The 20,145-nt window shown below is 35.7% G+C and overlaps 1 protein-coding gene across 2 annotated transcripts in view; it reads left to right on the top strand.

The window, feature by feature from the left end:
- Positions 1-20,145, top strand: part of LOC126758269 (netrin-A) — a 219,680-nt gene that overhangs the window by 141,326 nt on the left and 58,209 nt on the right. For both annotated transcript variants that reach the window (XM_050472480.1, XM_050472481.1), the window contains exon 2: positions 8,340-8,528. In XM_050472480.1, the coding sequence (XP_050328437.1) occupies positions 8,340-8,528 (189 nt within the window). The remainder of the gene's footprint in view (positions 1-8,339; positions 8,529-20,145) is intronic.

Here is a 20,145-nt window from a genome sequence, read left to right on the forward strand (position 1 = left end):
ACATATGTAAATCAAATGCTTGTGTGTGTGTGTGTTCCTGCTTATCTGCGCATCTCGTTGGTGCATCGATCTTTATTAACGCATTAAAATTAATTATCTTCTTTATTTCTAACACGAATTCAACTTCTATTTCACACGAAGCCACCAGATGGCTGGATCAAGTCGCGCCAGATAAAGTCAAGTCACGGCAGCAACCAGGCAAGCAGCCATTGAAACTGACAGTTAGCAAGTCAAGCAATCAGTTAAACTTTTACGATGGCGTGTCGACGCTGTTGGTGGCTGCCTTGCAGGTTGCACCTGTGCTCCCTCGGAAGCACTCTCTCTTTCTACGCTCTTTGCGCTCAGATTATCTTTCTAATTTTATTATTTTCATTATTCTTTTCAAGTTTTTCTTATTTTCTTCTATAAATTTCATCGCAAATATTTGTTGTTGTTGTTTTAGGTGGATTTTTTGTTGTTCTTTCAAATAGAATTGTTGTTGTTGTGTCCCAACAAACATATTAACCAATATTTACCTGCAACATAATGATAAATCCACTACATATGAGATTCACAGAAGTTCTTTGTTGTTGCTTTAAAAAAGTTTTCGTTTTGTTGCTTGCTCTACCTAACCTAGAATTTCAACCAGCTGCTTTTAATAATAATAAGAGTGTTGTTAGCAGGTGTGAAGTGTACATAATTCGAGCTTCAGCTTGTTTGTAGACAAAGGCTTAAGCTATCACTTAGATAGGGCGCTTAAGTCAATATTTGAAAGTTTAGAAAAAGTGTTTATTGTTTAATTTTGGCTACATAATTTACGTATAAAAAAGTATAACTAATTCTTTACACTGTTTTTATTCGCCACCTGCAACTCCAATGCCTCTAAGTTGTCAAGGGCCAAAGAGTCTACATATAAAACAAATTATTTTTTTCCTCTAAATCAATTTTTTTTACTTTTCTATGAAATATACTCCCACTTTAGTATTGTTGAAATTCTCTTTCACCGAATTTAGGTTACATGTGGTGTTAATCACTGATACTTACAACATTTTCGAACTACCGTATGAGAGACAGTACTTAGACTTCTGATTACAAATGGTTCATGGTTACTTACGCGCTTGTTATTTGACAGTGATAAATGTATATGTATGTAGAAAAAGAAAATTATTAGAATTCATAAACAAAAAATGATGTATTTGCTTTCTAAATTGAGGCATAGATCTTCTGCCATCCATTCTTTAACTGGCACTAAGTTTAAAATTTAAAAATTTCTTAAGATTAGTAAAATTACAATGAAAGTCACTAATAAATCACACACTAGTAGCTACATTTAAAAGCACCTACTAAGAAATACTTCAACTACAAAGCTTTCAGATTTTCATAGGCACGATGAAATTAGCATAACAAAAAGCTCACAACACACCCACTAAACTTAGTTAGGATTATGACAATCCATTAAAGAGACAATTCAGTGACAGGTGACTCACTTGTGTCACTTGAAGCACCTTGAAATTGTGTTATTCATTGTTAAGTGTAATCTATTAAACAGTGCTTTCACCTCCAAAACGACAAGAATCTCTTTCAAGGGCGGATATTCATGTCTTTAGTTGGAATTCATCTAAAATGTACAATATGAACTAAACTATATTCTTTTAAACACACAGTTGTCGAAAGTTTACGGCTTTCACAAAGTAAAATACGTAGACTGTTCCTGTCGTATGGAACACTAGAAAGATGAAGTTTGAAATAAATGTGACCCTTTAATTTGTGGTAACAAAACAGTATTCAAACTTTAGCCCTTGTATGTATCACGAGTATAAGGTCTAGTGAAAAGAAATCCTTTATTTTTAAATTATTAAATTGAAAGTTTCATTTACCATAATTAGAATAATCTGATTTATGTCGAATATGCACCATTGGTACGAGAACTTGCTGCCATTTTGAAGCTAGTTTACTTATGCCACTCTCATGGAAACTCTCGTTCCTATTGGCAAAAAGTTTATAGAGTCGATTTTCACAATCTTCCCTTGAGATGAATTTTCCACCATCATTCACCATAGCCAAGAACAATTAGTATTCCCTTGGTATAAGTTCTCGGAGCTTCTGGCGAGTCAGTTGCGATATGTACAGCCAGTCAAAGTCCATATGGAACATAATTACTCTCCTATTGCCTAAAGCTGACAGCTTCTGGGCTATTGTTGGCTTCAAACGGTCCAATTGTTGACGGGACATGTCTGAATTAAGAGGCCTTGCGGTAACGGTTCTTACCAGAGGATTTCCTATTAAATCCGCTAACATGTAATAAACCCTTCCCGAACCTGTATGGCGCACTACTTAATAAATTAATAGATTTTGTTGCGGTTCAGCGCCGATTCGCAGATGGAAATTCGGTACATGAGGTCTTTTTATGTTAACTCGTATGGATCCATACATGAACTTATTTTTGTATCGAGCCTTATTTAAATAATTTCAAACCGGTTTTTGTAAATGGTCTCCTGGAAACAATGTCTTTACGACGGTCGAATTTGAGGATTTCCATTACTTTATCGATATTTTCGACTTTTGGCTTTTTATAGCGGGGTATCTTTGACAAGAAAAATTATAAACGCCATTATGCCCATTAAGGTACTATAGCACAAACCGGGGAATAGAATCATGTGTAGAGGAGGAGAATAGAGTCCATGTGTAGAAATTCACGCAAGTGAGAAAAGTTCTCTGGTTGTCATTCACTTGGGAGTGGCCAGAAACGATTCTTTACATATGGCTTAAGCACCTCACGACTTCCGGTTTTAGATCTGGGTATCCAAAAAACATCTGTTTGAAAGCGAGCTAACGTGAGACGGCGAATCATCCCTCCCCACGATTGTGCGTTGTGTTTGGGATCTGCGACGTAAAACAACACATCCAATACAAGGGTAACAACAGCCTCGAATGAGAGACCCCCCTTTTGATATACCCACAAAACCAATACGGCCGTGTAAACTGACGTTGTTCAATACCAAAAGCTCGGTCAGGATCGGTAAGGACCTCTCCCATACCTTCGATATCAAACCAGATTTCAATTCGAGCTGTAAAACTAAATAGAGAAGGTACCATCTTCTATAATAGTGTACAGCGTGGCGTACAGCGATGATAATAATATCAAAATAATGAAGGCCACTTACATTGGAAAATAATGGATTTCTTTTTACTAGACCTTATATTGTTTAAGTTACCGCAGGACCTTTACATATACAAAATCAATATGGCTTCCAAAAGTAGATTTCAAGCGAATATTGAGATATTGAGATTATCTGAGAAATATCTCTCTATCTGGCTTGGATTTCTCGGCCACTGAGATTAAAATGTAAAAAGTGGATTCTGCGTTTCGGAAATTCATACCTAATAAAATAGTTCAGCTTGCTAACAAATATATCTTGTTGGTTATCAATGAGCCAATTTATTCGAGGGTATTCCGAATGGAAGGAAAGAATCTGTCGGCACCATTCTGTGAGCCGTTTACGTTTGGTTGAAACATTATGGAATTATACTGAGCTCACAAAGACGGGTCTTACATCACTTAAACATATTAATATGTGGAATGTCCACAATTCAGAGATGTAACCAATGAACTACCAAAAGATATATTGTGCTTTAAATGAACATTTTCTTTTGAGTTGAAATAAATTTTCGTTAGCCTAATGCTAATACTATCACAATATGCAGAGCTCTACAACAAATATTGACCTAACAAGCTTTTACATTTCAATTTAATGAGATGCGGTGCTAAAACTTTCGCTCTCGCAATGAAAGTGAAAACTTAAGTACACGAAGTAATGGAAACTGTCTAATTAATAATTGATTTTTACATTTCAATGCCTGAAAACCGAACTCAAATAGTCAAACTTATGCATAATTAATGAAAGCAAATACAAAAACAAAAAAAAAATATTTAAATTCGGAGCAAAATTTCAATGTCAAAAACTGGCAGGTGTTGAAAAAACAGCTGCCACTAAACTAATATGCTCCACTAAATAGTTTTGAAAACATTTTCCGACGCCTTTTCGCTCAAAAAGTCTGCGGCAGTGGAGTGTGTGTGTACCTTAACAATTTGCAAAGAGCATTTAAAAGCATTTTCAAAGCAATTAGCACTCCAACGGCCGGCTGTAAACTATAAAAAGGTAAACACGCACAGAAATTATGGCAAGCGAAGAAGTTACGCAAATAAATGTGAATGAAGCCAGCCACTAAGTATAGCATTTAGTTGAGAAAAGTGTTTCACCACAACAAAAAACTTTTAAAAATATTTTTTGCTGGAAAAGCATAAATCAGTGTGGCACATGAAATGTCTGAGGAATTTCGCCTGCAATAAATAGAGGTGCTAAAGCTAATTAACGCTGCTATTTAAACATAATCTAGCTTGCGTCAATGCATTAGAAATGTTTAAGTTTACATTTTCAATCTAGCGCTTAACTGTGTGATATATTGCATTTTAGAGCGCTGAATTCGAGGGGTGCCAGATGAACATATTAGATCATATAGGAATTCGTTATTGACCAACAATATTCCGCTAGATTGGAGATCGGAAGTGTATTTACATTTCATTTAAAAAACATGATGAATATATTAACTAAAAGAAGGAATTGTGAAACGGTAATGCAGTAGGTTAGCTTAGGTTAGACGAATGATCACCTAGGGCGGCTAGTAATCGTAATTAGAACTGTTAAAAACAATCCTTTTTGAAGCCAGAGAAGTAATCCTGTAGTTGGATTTTAACCCTTGACAAAGCGCCTTTAATCTATCACAAATCTGCTTAGGTACTTTATTTCAAGTTCCACTATTTCCCCTGGATATCTAAAACTGTAAGACCCGAGGTATTTTAGCCTTGATCAGGCAAAGGCGTGATATTCGCGAAAAAAAAGTTAAGAGTTAAGTCTATCTCACCCTATTTCGAGCAGCTTATACGAATTTGACTAGCATCTGGCAAAATTTTCAATATTACTGCATAAATTCGAATAGGCAATCAATTAGAACTCTTATAACTATTTGAAGGCAAACTTTTCTGGAGGAAGAGCTCAAGTCTAAATCTCATTTGACCACGCCCCCAAACCGGTCTACACATCAAGTAACTCGATGCGAGATATGAAGTCGAGACATCTCTCACTAGTATTGAGTGCACGATCAACGACATCAAGGATAGCATCACCGTCTTACTATCAGAGTGGTGACCCAGCTCGCAGTTATCTATGTATTCAGCTTATCTCAAACTGGAACAACTTTCACTGCCATACACCTTCCGCAAGGCGTTGTAAACACTTACTAATTTTTTCGTAAGCGTAGTCTTTTCCAGCTTCTTTCACCATAAAAAATTTCATATGACTCATAGACTCTTTCCTCAATACTGGTTTTTCACGAGTGATTCCTGTCTAGAAAACATTTAACTTGGTTCGCAGGCCCAATAATGAAATTATACCAATCTAACGTTTCAAATAAAGAACCGATGAGATTTTGCAAATTTTATGCGTTTTTTTTTAAAAAAGTTTCCAACCATATCACGGGGACAGTGATCCAAAGGTAAGGATCAAGCTCTTAAAAAATTAAGAGATTAAGATTAATGTGGATGCATTATTAAGCCCTTCCGCCGGTCCGAACTGTCAACAGCGAATATTATAGGGTTATGTGTCATTCCTTTCAAGGTATTCGTTTCAATGGCACACTGCATTGGTTCTTCGCGACTTTTCAGCCAAAAGCTGGACTCTCATCGTTCCTCAAACACCGTATTTGCCTTTTGCCTTCGTGCGACGTCTGGCTATTCAGCAAACTTAAAAGGCCAATACGGGTCGCCGTTTTGCCACGATTGAGGATACAAAAACCGAAGCGGAGAAGGTCTTGAAGGCTATACCGGAAAAAAACTATTCTGATAGTTTCGAAGATTGTGAAAAAAAATTGGTAAAAGTGCGTTCTAACGCATGGGTATGACTTTGAATTAGAAGAAATAATATATATTACATTATTTATTCTAAATAATTTTCGTTAAAGTGACTCCTCATTCCATAAATGGTTAAAAAATAAGTACAAAAAGTACCACGAGATAAATAAATATTCCACCAAATCGCACCTGAGTTCAAAGCCTAAATTACCAAAGCAATCATTATTTATTACTTAACGCCTATTTTTACATATTTCTAGTCCCATTATTGCCGTTTTATTTTCCTTACTTTCTTCTCTACCACCACGCTTCTACTTTTTATTGTCCACAATCAATCGAAATCGCGTTATTATGTCAAACGCGGCGCTGGCGCTATTGATTAGCCACCGATAGCCAACGCAATTTGCATAAGAATAAATTTGTATATTGAATGTGAAAAAAAATGAAATCAACGAAAAACAAGAAATGTAAATCCACCCTATTGGTGATACCAAGAGAAATCCGGAGGGCCAAGAAGAAAGACTGTACGCCATTGTGGCCATTAAACGACGTTATGATAAATGTGGCAGGCCGGATAAATATAAATATTACACAATAAATAACAGTAAAATAATATTGTGAGATAAAACGCTAAAATGCTTGCAACAAAAGCTCCACGGGCATTATTTTTTCGGTGAAAGCTGCAGCGAGGAGGGCGTGGTTTGCCACCACTAAATGCTAATCACTAAACATTCATCAATTGCGGCAACACTGTCAATTATTCATGTTTTTCTGCTGGTATTTCATGTTGCTAACGTTGTTGTTGTTCTGCCAATAGAGATTTACACATTACACTCCAGGGAAATTAACGGCAACAAACATTAAATGCCAAAGCTATCAACAGCTTAGGCGGGAAAAAATGCTAAAAATGCCAACAGTGTGGTTGTATGCTATGTATGTATGTAGCTGACAACAACAACAACAATGCCAGCTAATGCCACAATGACAGCATGCAAAAGTCAAACAGTTGTGCGTATTCTGTAGAGAAAACATATTTATTTAAGGGACTTGCTTGACAATGTGTTTTGGGCAGGAAGCCGAAGGAATTCGATTCATACTAATTCTCTACTCCCGGGTGGGTTGCCTCGGGTGTCAATCATTCAACATTTGCATGCTAAACAAATATATTTAAAAAGTGATTTATATGTTATTTTGTGGATTTATTCATCTGCGGTTTTCGTTTGGTAAACATTTGTCATGTTTTGTTGATATTTATCAGAAGAAGCTTATTTGGAGCTTATGTAGACTTTTTTTAGCTTTAGATTTATTTAAGTACTTTAAGTTTATTTTTCAAAAAAAAGTAAAAACGGGAAGACAATTAAATATCAATGAAGGACATGATACTACTATACAGGAAAATAATGATTTTTTACCGAAGTCACACACAACTATTTGAAGCATACCTCTAGGGGCATATCTATTGTACTTAGCGAAGTCACATACCTAATCATATGAAACACTCTATAAGCTAAACACAAGCGCACATCATTATCAGAAATAGACTCTCTCTTCGTTAAAAGTCAGTCCTAGGTACGAGGACTACATATTCGGCATCAGAAAAAAGTTCGGGTCCGATTTTGACTAATTTTAGATGTGAGTTGCTATACTTTAGGCGCACTATTTCTGCAAGGTTTTATTCAATACACCCAACTTCAATAGTACTTGATTTATATAAAAAAAAATAATATGTAACGTGAAAGAATCATAAGAAATTTCGAACTATAATGTATATGAAGTTGGCGTGTTTGTAGTCTGGTATCTGCAATAGCAACCTTCCCAAGGCGTACAAAATTCCATCACAATTGGTCAAAGGACCAAAGCTAGTCTAAACGTGGCCGATTGGCCATCTTAATTTTGAGCGTTGTAGCCAATCGTTAGGTTTTGCAGAAATACAAAAGTAGCATCCTTAAGGTGGAAGCTGCTAAACCTACTTTTACAGAACAGATAATTTCACATTTTGGACCGGTCGATTGGCCACCAAGATCGTGTGATATCACACCGTCAGACTTTTTCCTTTGGGGATATGTAAAGTCTAAATCTATGCGGACAATCCCGCTTCGATTAGGCCCTTGGAGCAAAAAATCACGCGAGTCATTCGTCAGCCACCAGTCAAAATGCTCAAAGGAGTCATTCAAAATTGGACTCAACGGATGAACCATCTGAGACGTAGCCGTGGCCAACATTTGAAGGAGATAATCTTCAAAAAGTAAATGCCAAAGAATGTTTTTTCGAATGATAATAAACATTCTCCATTAAATTTGAAATTTCTGTGTTTTTTCTTTAAAAAAGTAAAGAAGCCCGAAATGGAGCACCCTTTATATAAGTAGGATATATATTACCATTCAAGTTTTATATAAGTAAAAACATATTTTAAATAAATTTTAATTAACTGCATTTCTTCTAATGTTTACAGTCTGCAACTGCAACAACCACGCTCGTCAATGCCGCTTCAATATGGAACTATTTAAGCTCTCCGGACGTATCTCTGGCGGAGTTTGTGTAAATTGTCGGCACTTTACCACTGGACGACACTGTCATTATTGCAAGGAAGGCTACTACCGTGATCCAACTAAGAAACTGAATCATCATCGTGTATGCAAACGTGAGTAGGACAAATTATTTTAATTAAAAAAAAAAAGAAGAAAAGTGAATTTATAGCGTTTAAAATATACTAAAAAATGTGAGAGCATAAAAATATTTATCTTCAAATTTATACGTCACAGCATATATCCGTACAGGACCTCAAACTAAAAAAATTAATGATATCATTGAAAAATTCTTCGACGTCTCTCAGTTTTTTCTTATAAAAGCTTAATGAAAATCACGCCTAACCTTAAATAAATATAAATTTTAGCTTATATTTTTTAAGCGCCACCTAATTAAACCCATAAATATTTACAAACATAAAACTTTTTGTTTTTCTCAAATAAAGACAACAAAATCGCGACATAAAAAGCAAAAATAATAAAAAAAACTGCTACCATTCCTAATGAACAATGCAATAAAAGTCAAAAAAATGGAGGAGCAAAAATCAAATAAAAATCTGTGGCAACATTTATGGGTCGCCGCTAATTATATCAATGACAATTAGACACTAATTTAAATGGGGCCATAAAAATATTTGAGGCATTCGCCGATGCCGCCAAAAGCCCAATCGCCCAGCGACGCCACGACACTCTCGATTTTCAAAATTTTTTAGATAAATTAATATTGACAGATTTTACAAAGCGCGCACAGCTGGACTCTTGGGCTATTTAGTATTAATTTTTGCTTGTTGTTGCTATCATTATTACTCTTTTTGCTGTTGCGACGACAGCTGCGCTACGCCTAATTATTTATGGGCGTTCGGTGAGTGGCAAATTGTTGTACACACACAAACATACACAGTAAAATACAATATGCTAAACCAAAAGACATTTAAATACATATTTACATGTCATAAATATGCATAAGTCTGGCCACTTAGCCTTTTTTCTGTTTTGTTGCGTGCTTCTTCAATGAACTCATAGCTGATTTTTATTTACATATATTTTTTATGTTTTACAAACTGATGCGCTTGCGCTTATGAAAATTACCAATAGAAATCAATTTAACACTCGTAAAATAATGGAAGTTGAAACAGGTCGTTCTTTATCTGCGGAATTTCGTAGCTTTTTAGCAACTATTAATTAATTTGTGATTAAGTGAATGAGATAAGTGTTTGGAGGAAGACTTTTGGCGACTGCCGCCCGAGTTGTGTGACATAAATTTGCTGCACATTAAATTATTCATTAGCAACAAGAGAAATTAAATCGAAAAAATTTACATACATATATATATATACAACAATAACAAACAATATGTAAAGGGCACAGATAAGAATCGCTGTGGGTATTCGGTTTCAAGTGTCTGATTTAGGGACAAAAAATAATTTCGTAAATATTTTTATTAAGTTTGATAAAGCTAATGGAAGAAAAAACATACTATCTTAATAACTAATATATTAAAATAACATTTAAATTAAATCTGATTGTTCTAAAGGTAGATAGGCAGGTTTTTCAATAGCGACGCTAAAAAAGTAGACCAATAGGGACAGCAAACGACGCCATTTTCCCGCCCTTTTGACATTTCTCTTCAGTGAGGTCTGTCATTTCATCATGGAAGTATATACGATTCAACAGCGAGTCGAAATTATTAGAATTTACTACCGAAATTGGAGTCAGTGGTCGCCCCGTTCAATTTATGGTCGTCATAATCGTCCTGTCAGATCAATAATTAAGCGTCTAGTGGAAAAATTTGAATCCACAGGCACAGTACAAAATGTTCCCGTGCCAGTGAGACAAAGAAGTGCCCGTAGTGTCGAGAATATTGCTGTCGCTGGCGCATGAATTGAGGTGGACCCAAAACGGTCTGTCACACGTCGTTCACAAGCATTAGACATCTCTGTGACGTCGTTGTGGCGAATTTTGCAAAAATATTTTGGCCTACATCCCTACAAGATCAAATTGACCCAAGAACTGAAGTCAGTTGACTACCAGAATCGTCGTATGTTCGTGAATTGGGCTGAGCAACAACTTGAAAATTATTCGGATTTTCATCAAAAAATCATTTTCAACGATGAGGCTGCTTTCTGGCTGAATGGCTTCGTCAATAAGCAAAATATGCGTTATTGGTCAAGCAGAAAACCATACGTACTCCATGAGTCACCATTGCAACCGAAAAAATTACGGTTTAGTACGGTTTATAGGCCGGCGGCGTCATTGGGCCGTGGTTCTTCTGTGAAGATCAAGACCAGCACGTTACTGTGAATGGGAATCGTTACCGCTCAATGATAACCGAATATTTTTGGCCCGAGGTGGATGACGTAGACTTGGACAATATGTGGTTTCAACAGGACAGCGCCACCAGCCACACAGCGAATGTCACAATCGATTTATTGAAAACCAAGTTTGTTGAACTTGTTATCTCACGAAATGGCCCAGTCAGTTGGCCGCCTCTGTCGTGCGATTTGACGTCGTTAGACTATTTTCTGTGGAGCTACGTCAAGTCTATAGCGACGATTGATGAACTTCGTACGACTATCGAACGAGAAATATCGAACAGTATCGGCCGATTTATGCTTGAAACCCGTCGAAAATTGGGTTCAACACCTGGACTTGCAAACATAATGGCATCGTATGTACTTCATTGTAGCGATTTAAACAATTTGTTTGGAGATTGTAACATTAGATTGGAAAATATTTTATATTAAAATTCGTGAAGATAACTCGTCGAATGAAAAAGTTTTCCATACCAGCGTTTCATTCCGCTCTATCAGTAACTATCAGTACAAAATAATCAGACATACGGAAATACGAAAAGCGAATAGTAATATGGTTATCAGGCGTAGGAGAAAAAAGGCGAAAAATGTAACCACTTCATATACACCTATTTTCATTAATGATATTTTCGGTATAAAGTCAGCCGACAGCACTGCAACCACGTATTCAATAAGTACATATACCGAAACTAGAGAAGACATGAACCGATTTCGACCATTTTTAGATGTGAGTTGCCACATGTTAGATGCCCTATACGTATTTATGGAGTATTTATTTCCGACATCCTTGTTAACTCCTGAGGTTTCACATATTTTTTAAATTTTGTTACGGTCGAAGAGTTTCTAAGGCATGACCTTTCACAACCCTTATCCAATTTTTGAACCACAAGCAGACTTGCTGTATTGTCTTTATAGACATATAAATATAATGGAGGCGATTCCACCCATTTTTACATATTGATAAAGGTAATGAAACGTAATGTTTACCATGTAAGGACACACATATGTAGCGATTTATCGATAAGCAAAAACAATATAAACCAATTTGAAGATGACAATTTATCGACTGAAAAGCACCATGTCTAGTTTCTACTCCAATATATAGTACAGTAACTTCTAAGCCTTTTGAAATATCCACAATCTCTAATAATGAGATAAACAGCAATTTGTATTCACTCCTTCTATACTTTCACCACTTGCTGCAACACTAAATTATGCTTTCAATCATCCAAATCGCAGCGAGGGCATAAACAACAACTTTCACACATTCCAAGGTCAATTTACGTCAGATAAATTCTACTTTACCACTGCAATGGAAGCAACTAAACACTAACTCAGGCACAAAGAACTAATTTATGGGCAACAATTGATCTTTGCAAAGCAAACAAAGTCGCTTATTGGCAAAGCAAACGAGCTAATAATGACTGAAGACAGCAAAATAGAGTTAAAAAGAAAAACTAAATTTAGAAGTAGGAGCAGCAACAATGGTTGAAATAATAAACAAAAGTATTGAAATGCGAACTGGTGGAAAATGCGCTAAAAATACAACAAAAGCATGGCAAAAATGAGAGCAAGTCAAACTGTAACACATGGCGTATGAGTAACTACTGGCCGTTAAAGCCGTGCAACAGGCAATTTTGAATTATTTGCAAGCGGCGCTGTAATGCAAACGTATCTGTGTGTTTGTGCGTATATTTGGGTGGGTATTGTGTTAATGTGTGGGTGGGGGGTGTGTGGCTTGTCCAGCAAAGCAATCACTTATAGGCAAAAACGTGCCATACGCACCCAAAAAGCAACTACAAAGCAACTGTTGACGATTGCAATCTCACAGCAAGACTGCCAAGCATACACACACATACACGTATATGCATGAAGGTGAATATGCAAATACTTGCAACAGTGCAGCGCTCCGTTGGCTTTTGCCAGGCTTGCCAATGTTTATTTTGACTTTTGCACATTGCCAGCTGTTGTAGTTCATTAGCCGTTGTCATTTGCTGTTGTTGGATGTACGCAACTGCAACGTGCAGCACAATTGTCTTTCAACTTGCAGGTATTTCAACTTTAATTTTTATTTTTCGTTTTATACTGTTTCCATTTGAGCTTTTGTGTTTACAACGCTCGAGGCTGCAATGCTTTGTGATTGCGGTGTTGGTGGTTATTGCTTTTGATTTTTGCTTTTGTTGCTGTGATTGCGTGTTCTCTTCTGGTTCTAAGTCATTCTAGTTAGCATATTTAACGAAATTAATGGCCTTACGATTTCGTTACTTTGGTTTACAATACATCAGACCAGCTGTTTGCATATACATATACATATATATGTTCTTTGGTATTCTCATTTCTGCTCGCCTGTCTGTAATTTTTGAGGGCAAAGTGCTAAAAGTGTGAATGCAAATTAGCAGTTAGTAGCTTGTTGAACCTTTGACTTTCAAGTTTCTGTTGGCTGATTTGATACTAATCTTTTCGACTTGTTTCGGGGTATGGACACTTATTAGAAGAATGATTATACATTGTGACAAAAAATTACTCGGAAATTGCAAATAAATATTTATTTTGTCACCTTCAACGTAATCCCCTCGAAACACTTTTCATATGTACTTTCTTTAGCTCCTTCAGCAAATTTTGTTTTATTTCCTCGATCGACTGAAAACGGGTTCCACGGAGCGACAATTTCAGTTCAGTGGACAAGATAAAATCCCACGGAGCCAAATTCATTGCGTTTTTGGCTTTAAATTCGGTCATAATCTAGACTCGATGCGATCGGACTTGCGAGAGATGTCGAGCTCTCTTGCCATCTCTCACTTGTCTGACGATTTTCAAGCACCATATCCCTCGCTTTTATAATATTTTCATTAGTTGAAGTCGAAGGTCGCCCAGGATGAGGAATGTCATCGTTATTGAAAGCTTCGTACCACTTGTTACAATTTCCGGGTGCATTTTTGTCACAATATATAAATGTATACTTATTGCTCGCCATACTTTTCATTCATTACTAAAAATAGTCAGTCTCTACTGATGAGATTTCTACTGTCTCTGCTTGCTTTGGAGACGTGACATTTTTTTCTGTCCGGCAAAAACTGAGTTCTCTTACTGAAATCAATCAAAATGTGAAATGGTAGAAAGTTATCTAAGGAGCCAAAAATGTTAAAGATGTTTTGGGTAAAATTGAGACAACATACTGCTTTATTTACGAGTATGATTCCCTTATCTCTGCACCATTTTACTAGGCTAGTTATTTAAGATGACTGTTCTCCCAAATAAGTATTCCTGTAGTGGGACAAAACGTTTTAAATATATTAAAATTCTGCTTAAGTATTTATTTCAAGTTCCACTATTTCACCTGGATGTTTAAAAGTATGAAATTCGAGGTATTTTAGCTTTGATTACAATTGCAGGACATTTCGAGAAGGAGGTGTTGAGGTGATTTTATTTGAAGTAAAATTTACAGTCTAACCACATGAATAACGATCGTGCAATGTCCAGTTAGAACTCCTATAACCATAGGAACGAGAATGTTAAGGAAGGGGAACTCACTTGACTTCCTATGATTTACCCTGGACTAGAAGGAACTTGTGATTGCACAGATCCATCCATCCAGTAGTAAGCCGCAAGAATATATTGGTGTTCCTAGCAGTTCTCATTCTGCAGCTTGTGAGACTGAAGTGCCCGATCTAGTAAGCTCTTAAGCTCTGCTGTTTTCGGCAATTCACTGCCGCCTTACATTTAAACTGTTTAATCATGAAGTAACTTGATGCCAGAATTAAAAATTAGAGACATCTCTTCACTAGTGTTGAGCGTACGATCAGCGAGGTCTAGGTTAATATAGTCGCCCTACTATCTAACCGTACACCGTACAGTGGTAAAAATATAACCATTGTATTAATAAATTAAATTTTATTTCTAAGGCTTACATATGTTTTAATTATCCGATTATATTTTTTTCTGAGGTTTCGGGAGTATAGAGAACGATTGAATAGTCTAGAGGAACGTAACCAAGTGCACCTACATAGTATATAGGGAATGAACTGGCTGATGAGCTCGCCCGCTCCGCAGCATACATTAACATGGTTCATAAAGGAACTGCTCCGCAAGGAAGAAGGAGTAGAGAGAGGTATTGGCAACAATACATGCCAAATTTGTATTTTAAATATCCAATTAACCTGCCTAGGGACAAACTCAGGCTACTTGTCGCATTCAATATTGGCCATTGTAAGAAGCACTTACATATATAACATGAGCCTAGCTTCTTCCGCAATATTCCGGTTCTGCGAAAGGAAGCTTGAAACTCCAGAATACTAACTAATTGCAAAGCAGTCTGTAGACGCAGAATAAAGGCCCTAGAATCCATGTCTCCAATTAAAGATCATATCGCCTCATTAGCACCATGCAGTATATTGGAATTTATCAAATTGCTGGGTCTATGAGGGTCATTGTGACTTAGGAGAGGGCACAATTGACCTAAGGTCGCGTTGTAATCCTGATCTATTTATCTTATCTCCTGAGATATAAAAAACGAAAATACTATTTTCGAGATATTAAACCAGTCGAAGAGAATTCTTCATCGAAAGGAAGAAGGAGAACGATCTAATACAAGTAAGACTGTTTCTATTCGATATCAAATATACAGATTTCAACGAATTTTCAGAACTCACATAGACCATCGGCATGGATTGATACCAAGATTTGAGACAGAAAAATCATATTTTTAATATTTAAGCCAAGACTAATATTATTTCAAGCATAGCCTTAAATAATGGAGAAACTTCGGCGAATAAAACAAATGAGGGATCAAATCAAGATTCAATAAATTAATTTACAAGCTCCAATACTGATAACAATGTAAGTGCATCTGTAGGTTTCTCAGAAAGACATTGAATTGGAGCGAATGGTCTAAATTTTGTTTTGCGAATTTATTTGAAAACTTTTTTATTATTTATTATTCAGACATTTTACTAATTCGAAAATAAAAAAAGTTATACACCCCTTAGTCATCAACGGCATTTTTGTGACGAAAATGCTTTGTAGTCAAACTGCTGAAATAATTTTCCAAGAACCACCGTAGGTATCATCGATGGAGCTTTCTCTTCATTAAGAAATTTCCTTACGTGATAAAAAAAAGAATAAAAATTAAACTCCCGCTAGTAAGCAAATGAATCACCTTTAAGTTAGTAAGACTTTCTACCGAATTTCGCGTAAATTTTAGTGAGTCTGCCGTTTTTATTTCGGGATCACTTTTTTAGAGGTCGAGTAACAAATCAGCGCAGCGACAATCGTAAATTTGAAACGCGCCAAGTTGTTACGTTAATCCGGCGTAATCAAACAGACAGCAGAAAACAACAGCACAACAACAACAATGATTTAACAACAATGTAATCGCAGTACAATGGTACACAAGGCCACAAAATTTTAATTTTTTAAGCCACAACTCAAATTTTTATCGATATGAAATTAATTTCGCACAGCACAATCGTAAATTTTTAACTAAAAAAATAAAACTTGCAGCAAAACAACAAAAACAGCCGCATACATATAGGTATTTACAACTGCTGCTGACGACGGAAGGGTGACAAAGCAAAGTAACAACAACAAAAAGTACGCAGAAATGTAACACTCAATTAAAAACCGCCACGAAAGCGTATCGGAAGCAAAAAAAAGATTCCAGTACACCAACAACACCACAAAAAAATCCAGTTTGCGAGCGTTTAAATTTAAAACGATACTAAAATTCGGGACGGCCAACTGTTGATTTTACGGTCATTTTTAGTGCGTTACACAACGTGTATGTACTATATGTCTGAATTCGGTTGCCTTGCAGCTTTTGTTTTAAATTTTTTGCGCCCTTTGCATTTTTTCAGCGCTTTTTAAATGCGTCCATTAAAAGTTACAGTTGCGGTTTTTGCGAATTTCGCCAGCACTCAATGCCACTAAATTTTTTATGAACGATTTTAGTGTTTTGGTGGAGTTTTTAAATTTTTTACCACCTCATTGCAGAGCACTCAATGAAATTTTACTGTATGCGTGGTGCATGCCACCGCCGCAGGGTTAAGCATGTGGGTCCTTTAAATGAATGTATGTATGTCATCTTCTGCAAAATATTAATTCATATTGGGTCCGTGATTTGGAAGTAATAGGTTGAATCAGAAAAAAATTATGAAACCGATATTGATAAATAGCGGTATTTGATATATTTTTACCAAAAACTTTTTTGTTCAGATCTTATATAATTAATATAGTGCCTTTCACTTATTTTGGTTTAATTTACAGCAACTTCAGAAATAACCGATATATTTTAGAAATTAAAGTTAATTTCGGAAACTACCCTTATGTCATTTCCAGACCGAGTTCGAGCAACTATCCTTAAAACAAGAAAAAATTGTGAAAGATTGTAACTGTGTTTACACACTGAATAGAAGAAAACTTTAAAGGGTCTTCAAGTCTATATATTTAAATAATCAGAGCGACGAGCTAAGTCGATTTATCCATATCCGTCTATCGGTCCCTCTATATATTTTAACCAATCCGTCAGTTTTTGAGATATCGATTTGAAATTTTACACAAGTCCTTTTCAGGACCGGCTATATAGAACAACTACGCAAAAAAATTTTATAGGCAACGAATTCGGATCATCTAAGTTTTGTACGCCTGACTATTCAAAAATATTAAGCTCGCATTAAAGCTTCTAAGAAGTTCCGAATCTCTAGCGATAAGACAATCACACCCATCCTGACTAAACGAACCACAGCAAGTCAATAAATATGATATTCTATATAGCAACGTAGATATTTCTCGGCCTGGAGTTTTGTCTTCACTTTTGGAATCCAAGCCGTCGGCGATGAGATTTCTATTAGAAGTAATTCCTTTTAACTAATTTTGACATCTCAGTTTCTTTAAATGTGGCTTGAAGCAATAGTTTCTAAAGGAACATCTCAGGTTTTGGGACACAAAAGTTTTGGGTCTTTTAGATAATTGGAAACTAAACAACATTGTAGGGATCATTATGGAGCATATACCTTTAAGATCCTACCTTCAGGCACTTGGTAAAGTAGAATCGACCAAATGCAAAGCATGTACAGGGGATGTTGAAACGCTAGAACATTACCTTTGTAAATGTCCAGCCCCAATGTTCGAACTTAAAAGATATTGGGCAGTTAGCATAGAAAACAATAAGACATTTTATCAAATCCATTAAAATCATCATTAAAGTTCATCAGTACGAAAAGTTTTATCTGCGCATCTTCCGAGATGTCGTCAAGAATTCCTCGACCGATAGATATTATTACTTTCCTATATAAAGCCTTACAATCGCATAGCAAAGCTTTAATTGTCTCCTCGTCTTCTACCTCCTAACAACTTCCACAATAGTCGTTATATGGCGTTCCCAGTTTACTGGGATCTCTGCCTATTACACAATGACCTGTTAGTACTGCTATTAGAGTACTTATATCATTTCTTTTATATTTTAATAGTCAACTCAATCCCCGTTTTCCTGCTATTTGAGCAAATCAGGGATTCGTTTCACCGAGACTCGGCTATTTTTCTAACATGTTTGTCGATTAAATATCTGCAAGTAGCTAGAGACATATATATACCATATTATAAGGAGCCTCATTGTAGGGATGAGTTCATCTACTTCACAGTTCTCAAAGATATCACTATGCCCCTGAACTCATTGCAGGTTTAATGTGAAATAGGAGAGATCAAGAAATTTTTTCACTAACTTTTACGAAACCCTTGTTACTGTCGACTAATGGGAGGATTCCCTAAGCCTTTGAGTCCTTTAACTGTTTTCTTTACCCTAGAGTTAGAAACTGGATATGTTTGGATCGAAGATTGTTTGACAACTTTCCGCTTAAAAGTATATAGGTTCCCATAACTTCTTTTTCACAGTGCTCATGTGTACATATATGGTATCTACTCGCCTTCATTGGATTCTTAATCATAACCAAAAAAGGAAAATTTGTTGCCATTCGCTGCCAAACAATTGAAATTTCGCATTCAGCTTTTGTATTTAAAATTATAAATTTACATTTCGCCGAATTGCGAATTCAAGTGCCACTAAATTTAGCTGATTTAAAAGAAATCACGTCAGCAAAAGCAAGATTTCAATCAACAGATGTGTTTCAGGAAAATGGAAGAAATTTTGCAGTTGCTCTTACATGGATTGCATACAATTTAAGATGCCCCTATTTTACTCTGTACTTCCCTACGCCACTATAAACAAACCCAAAATTGCAAATTCTACAAACTTTACAACACACTTTGGTAAGCACTTGAAATGTCTTAAAGCAAAAACGGTAACCTTTAAAGTCAAAATTTCAAGCGAAAATTTTGCTTATTGAATATTGGTTTATTTACGTAACAGTATTTTGCAGCGCCACAAAGTTGCTTACAATTTTGATTTAATAATTTTTGTTCTGAGTTTCCAACAAAATTTCCCATATTTGTCTAAAAATTTCAAAATTCCCGAAAATCTTCCGCACAACCTTCATGCGCAATAAAAAGCTTAGCAATTTCTATTTTTAACTCGCTCAATTGATTTTCGTCTATTATTCTTGGCTTCCTGCAGCTTGTTATTTTAACCATCAGCGTTTTAGGATTATCGCTAATATTTGGCTTTTAGCTTGAAAATTTGGAAAATCTCACTTGCTTGTGTAAACAGACAATCAAACTTAAGAGCGTGAACATGCATAAATGAACATACATATATGTATGTACATAAGTAAACACAAGCACATAAGTACATAAATATATAAAATCGCACTTGCAATGAGTAATCCACCAATCTCACTTGTTTGTTTATAGAATTTTGCTATAAATTCGTATTGTTCCAACATAAATTCGAATTTTTGCAATTTTTTTTTTTATTTTCCTCTTCCTCTCAAACTACAAATTTGTGTGCGATTTTTGTTATTGTTTTCATTATTTTTGGAAAATGGAAATGGCTTCATTAACTGGAATTGCCTTTCAAGGTTATTTCATAAATAAACTTTTTGCGAAAAGTGTGAAAGTTTTCATTACGCCGATTCGCTTGTGAGAGTTCGCAGAAACTTTCGGTTTACTCAAGCGATTTTCAGCTAAAATAAAGTAGTTTGCACTTGTGTGTTGCCACTGTTTATGCGAAAACTAATTGAAAAATATAGGAAAAGAATTTGCATGAAAACGAAGATTTTTTTTCTTCCAAAAGTGGCTTACTGAAGTTTTTCCAATTTCAATATTCTTGAGTTAGAAAAATATTTTTTTTAAACTCCTTAAAGCTTTTCAAAATTTCACGCTCTTGTGTTATCGATTCCGTATACGAATCTCCTCCCTCCTCTCCTAAGTTTCAACTAGCCATATTAAGGGGGTGCCTGATTTAGAGGCTTATAAAAATCGTTTTTGTGGGGGTTTTTGGGAAGGAAAGAAATAATTAATTAAAGCGAAATTT

This window comes from Bactrocera neohumeralis, chromosome 5 (genome assembly GCF_024586455.1).
Source record: "Bactrocera neohumeralis isolate Rockhampton chromosome 5, APGP_CSIRO_Bneo_wtdbg2-racon-allhic-juicebox.fasta_v2, whole genome shotgun sequence".
Classification (NCBI taxonomy): domain Eukaryota; kingdom Metazoa; phylum Arthropoda; class Insecta; order Diptera; family Tephritidae; genus Bactrocera; species Bactrocera neohumeralis.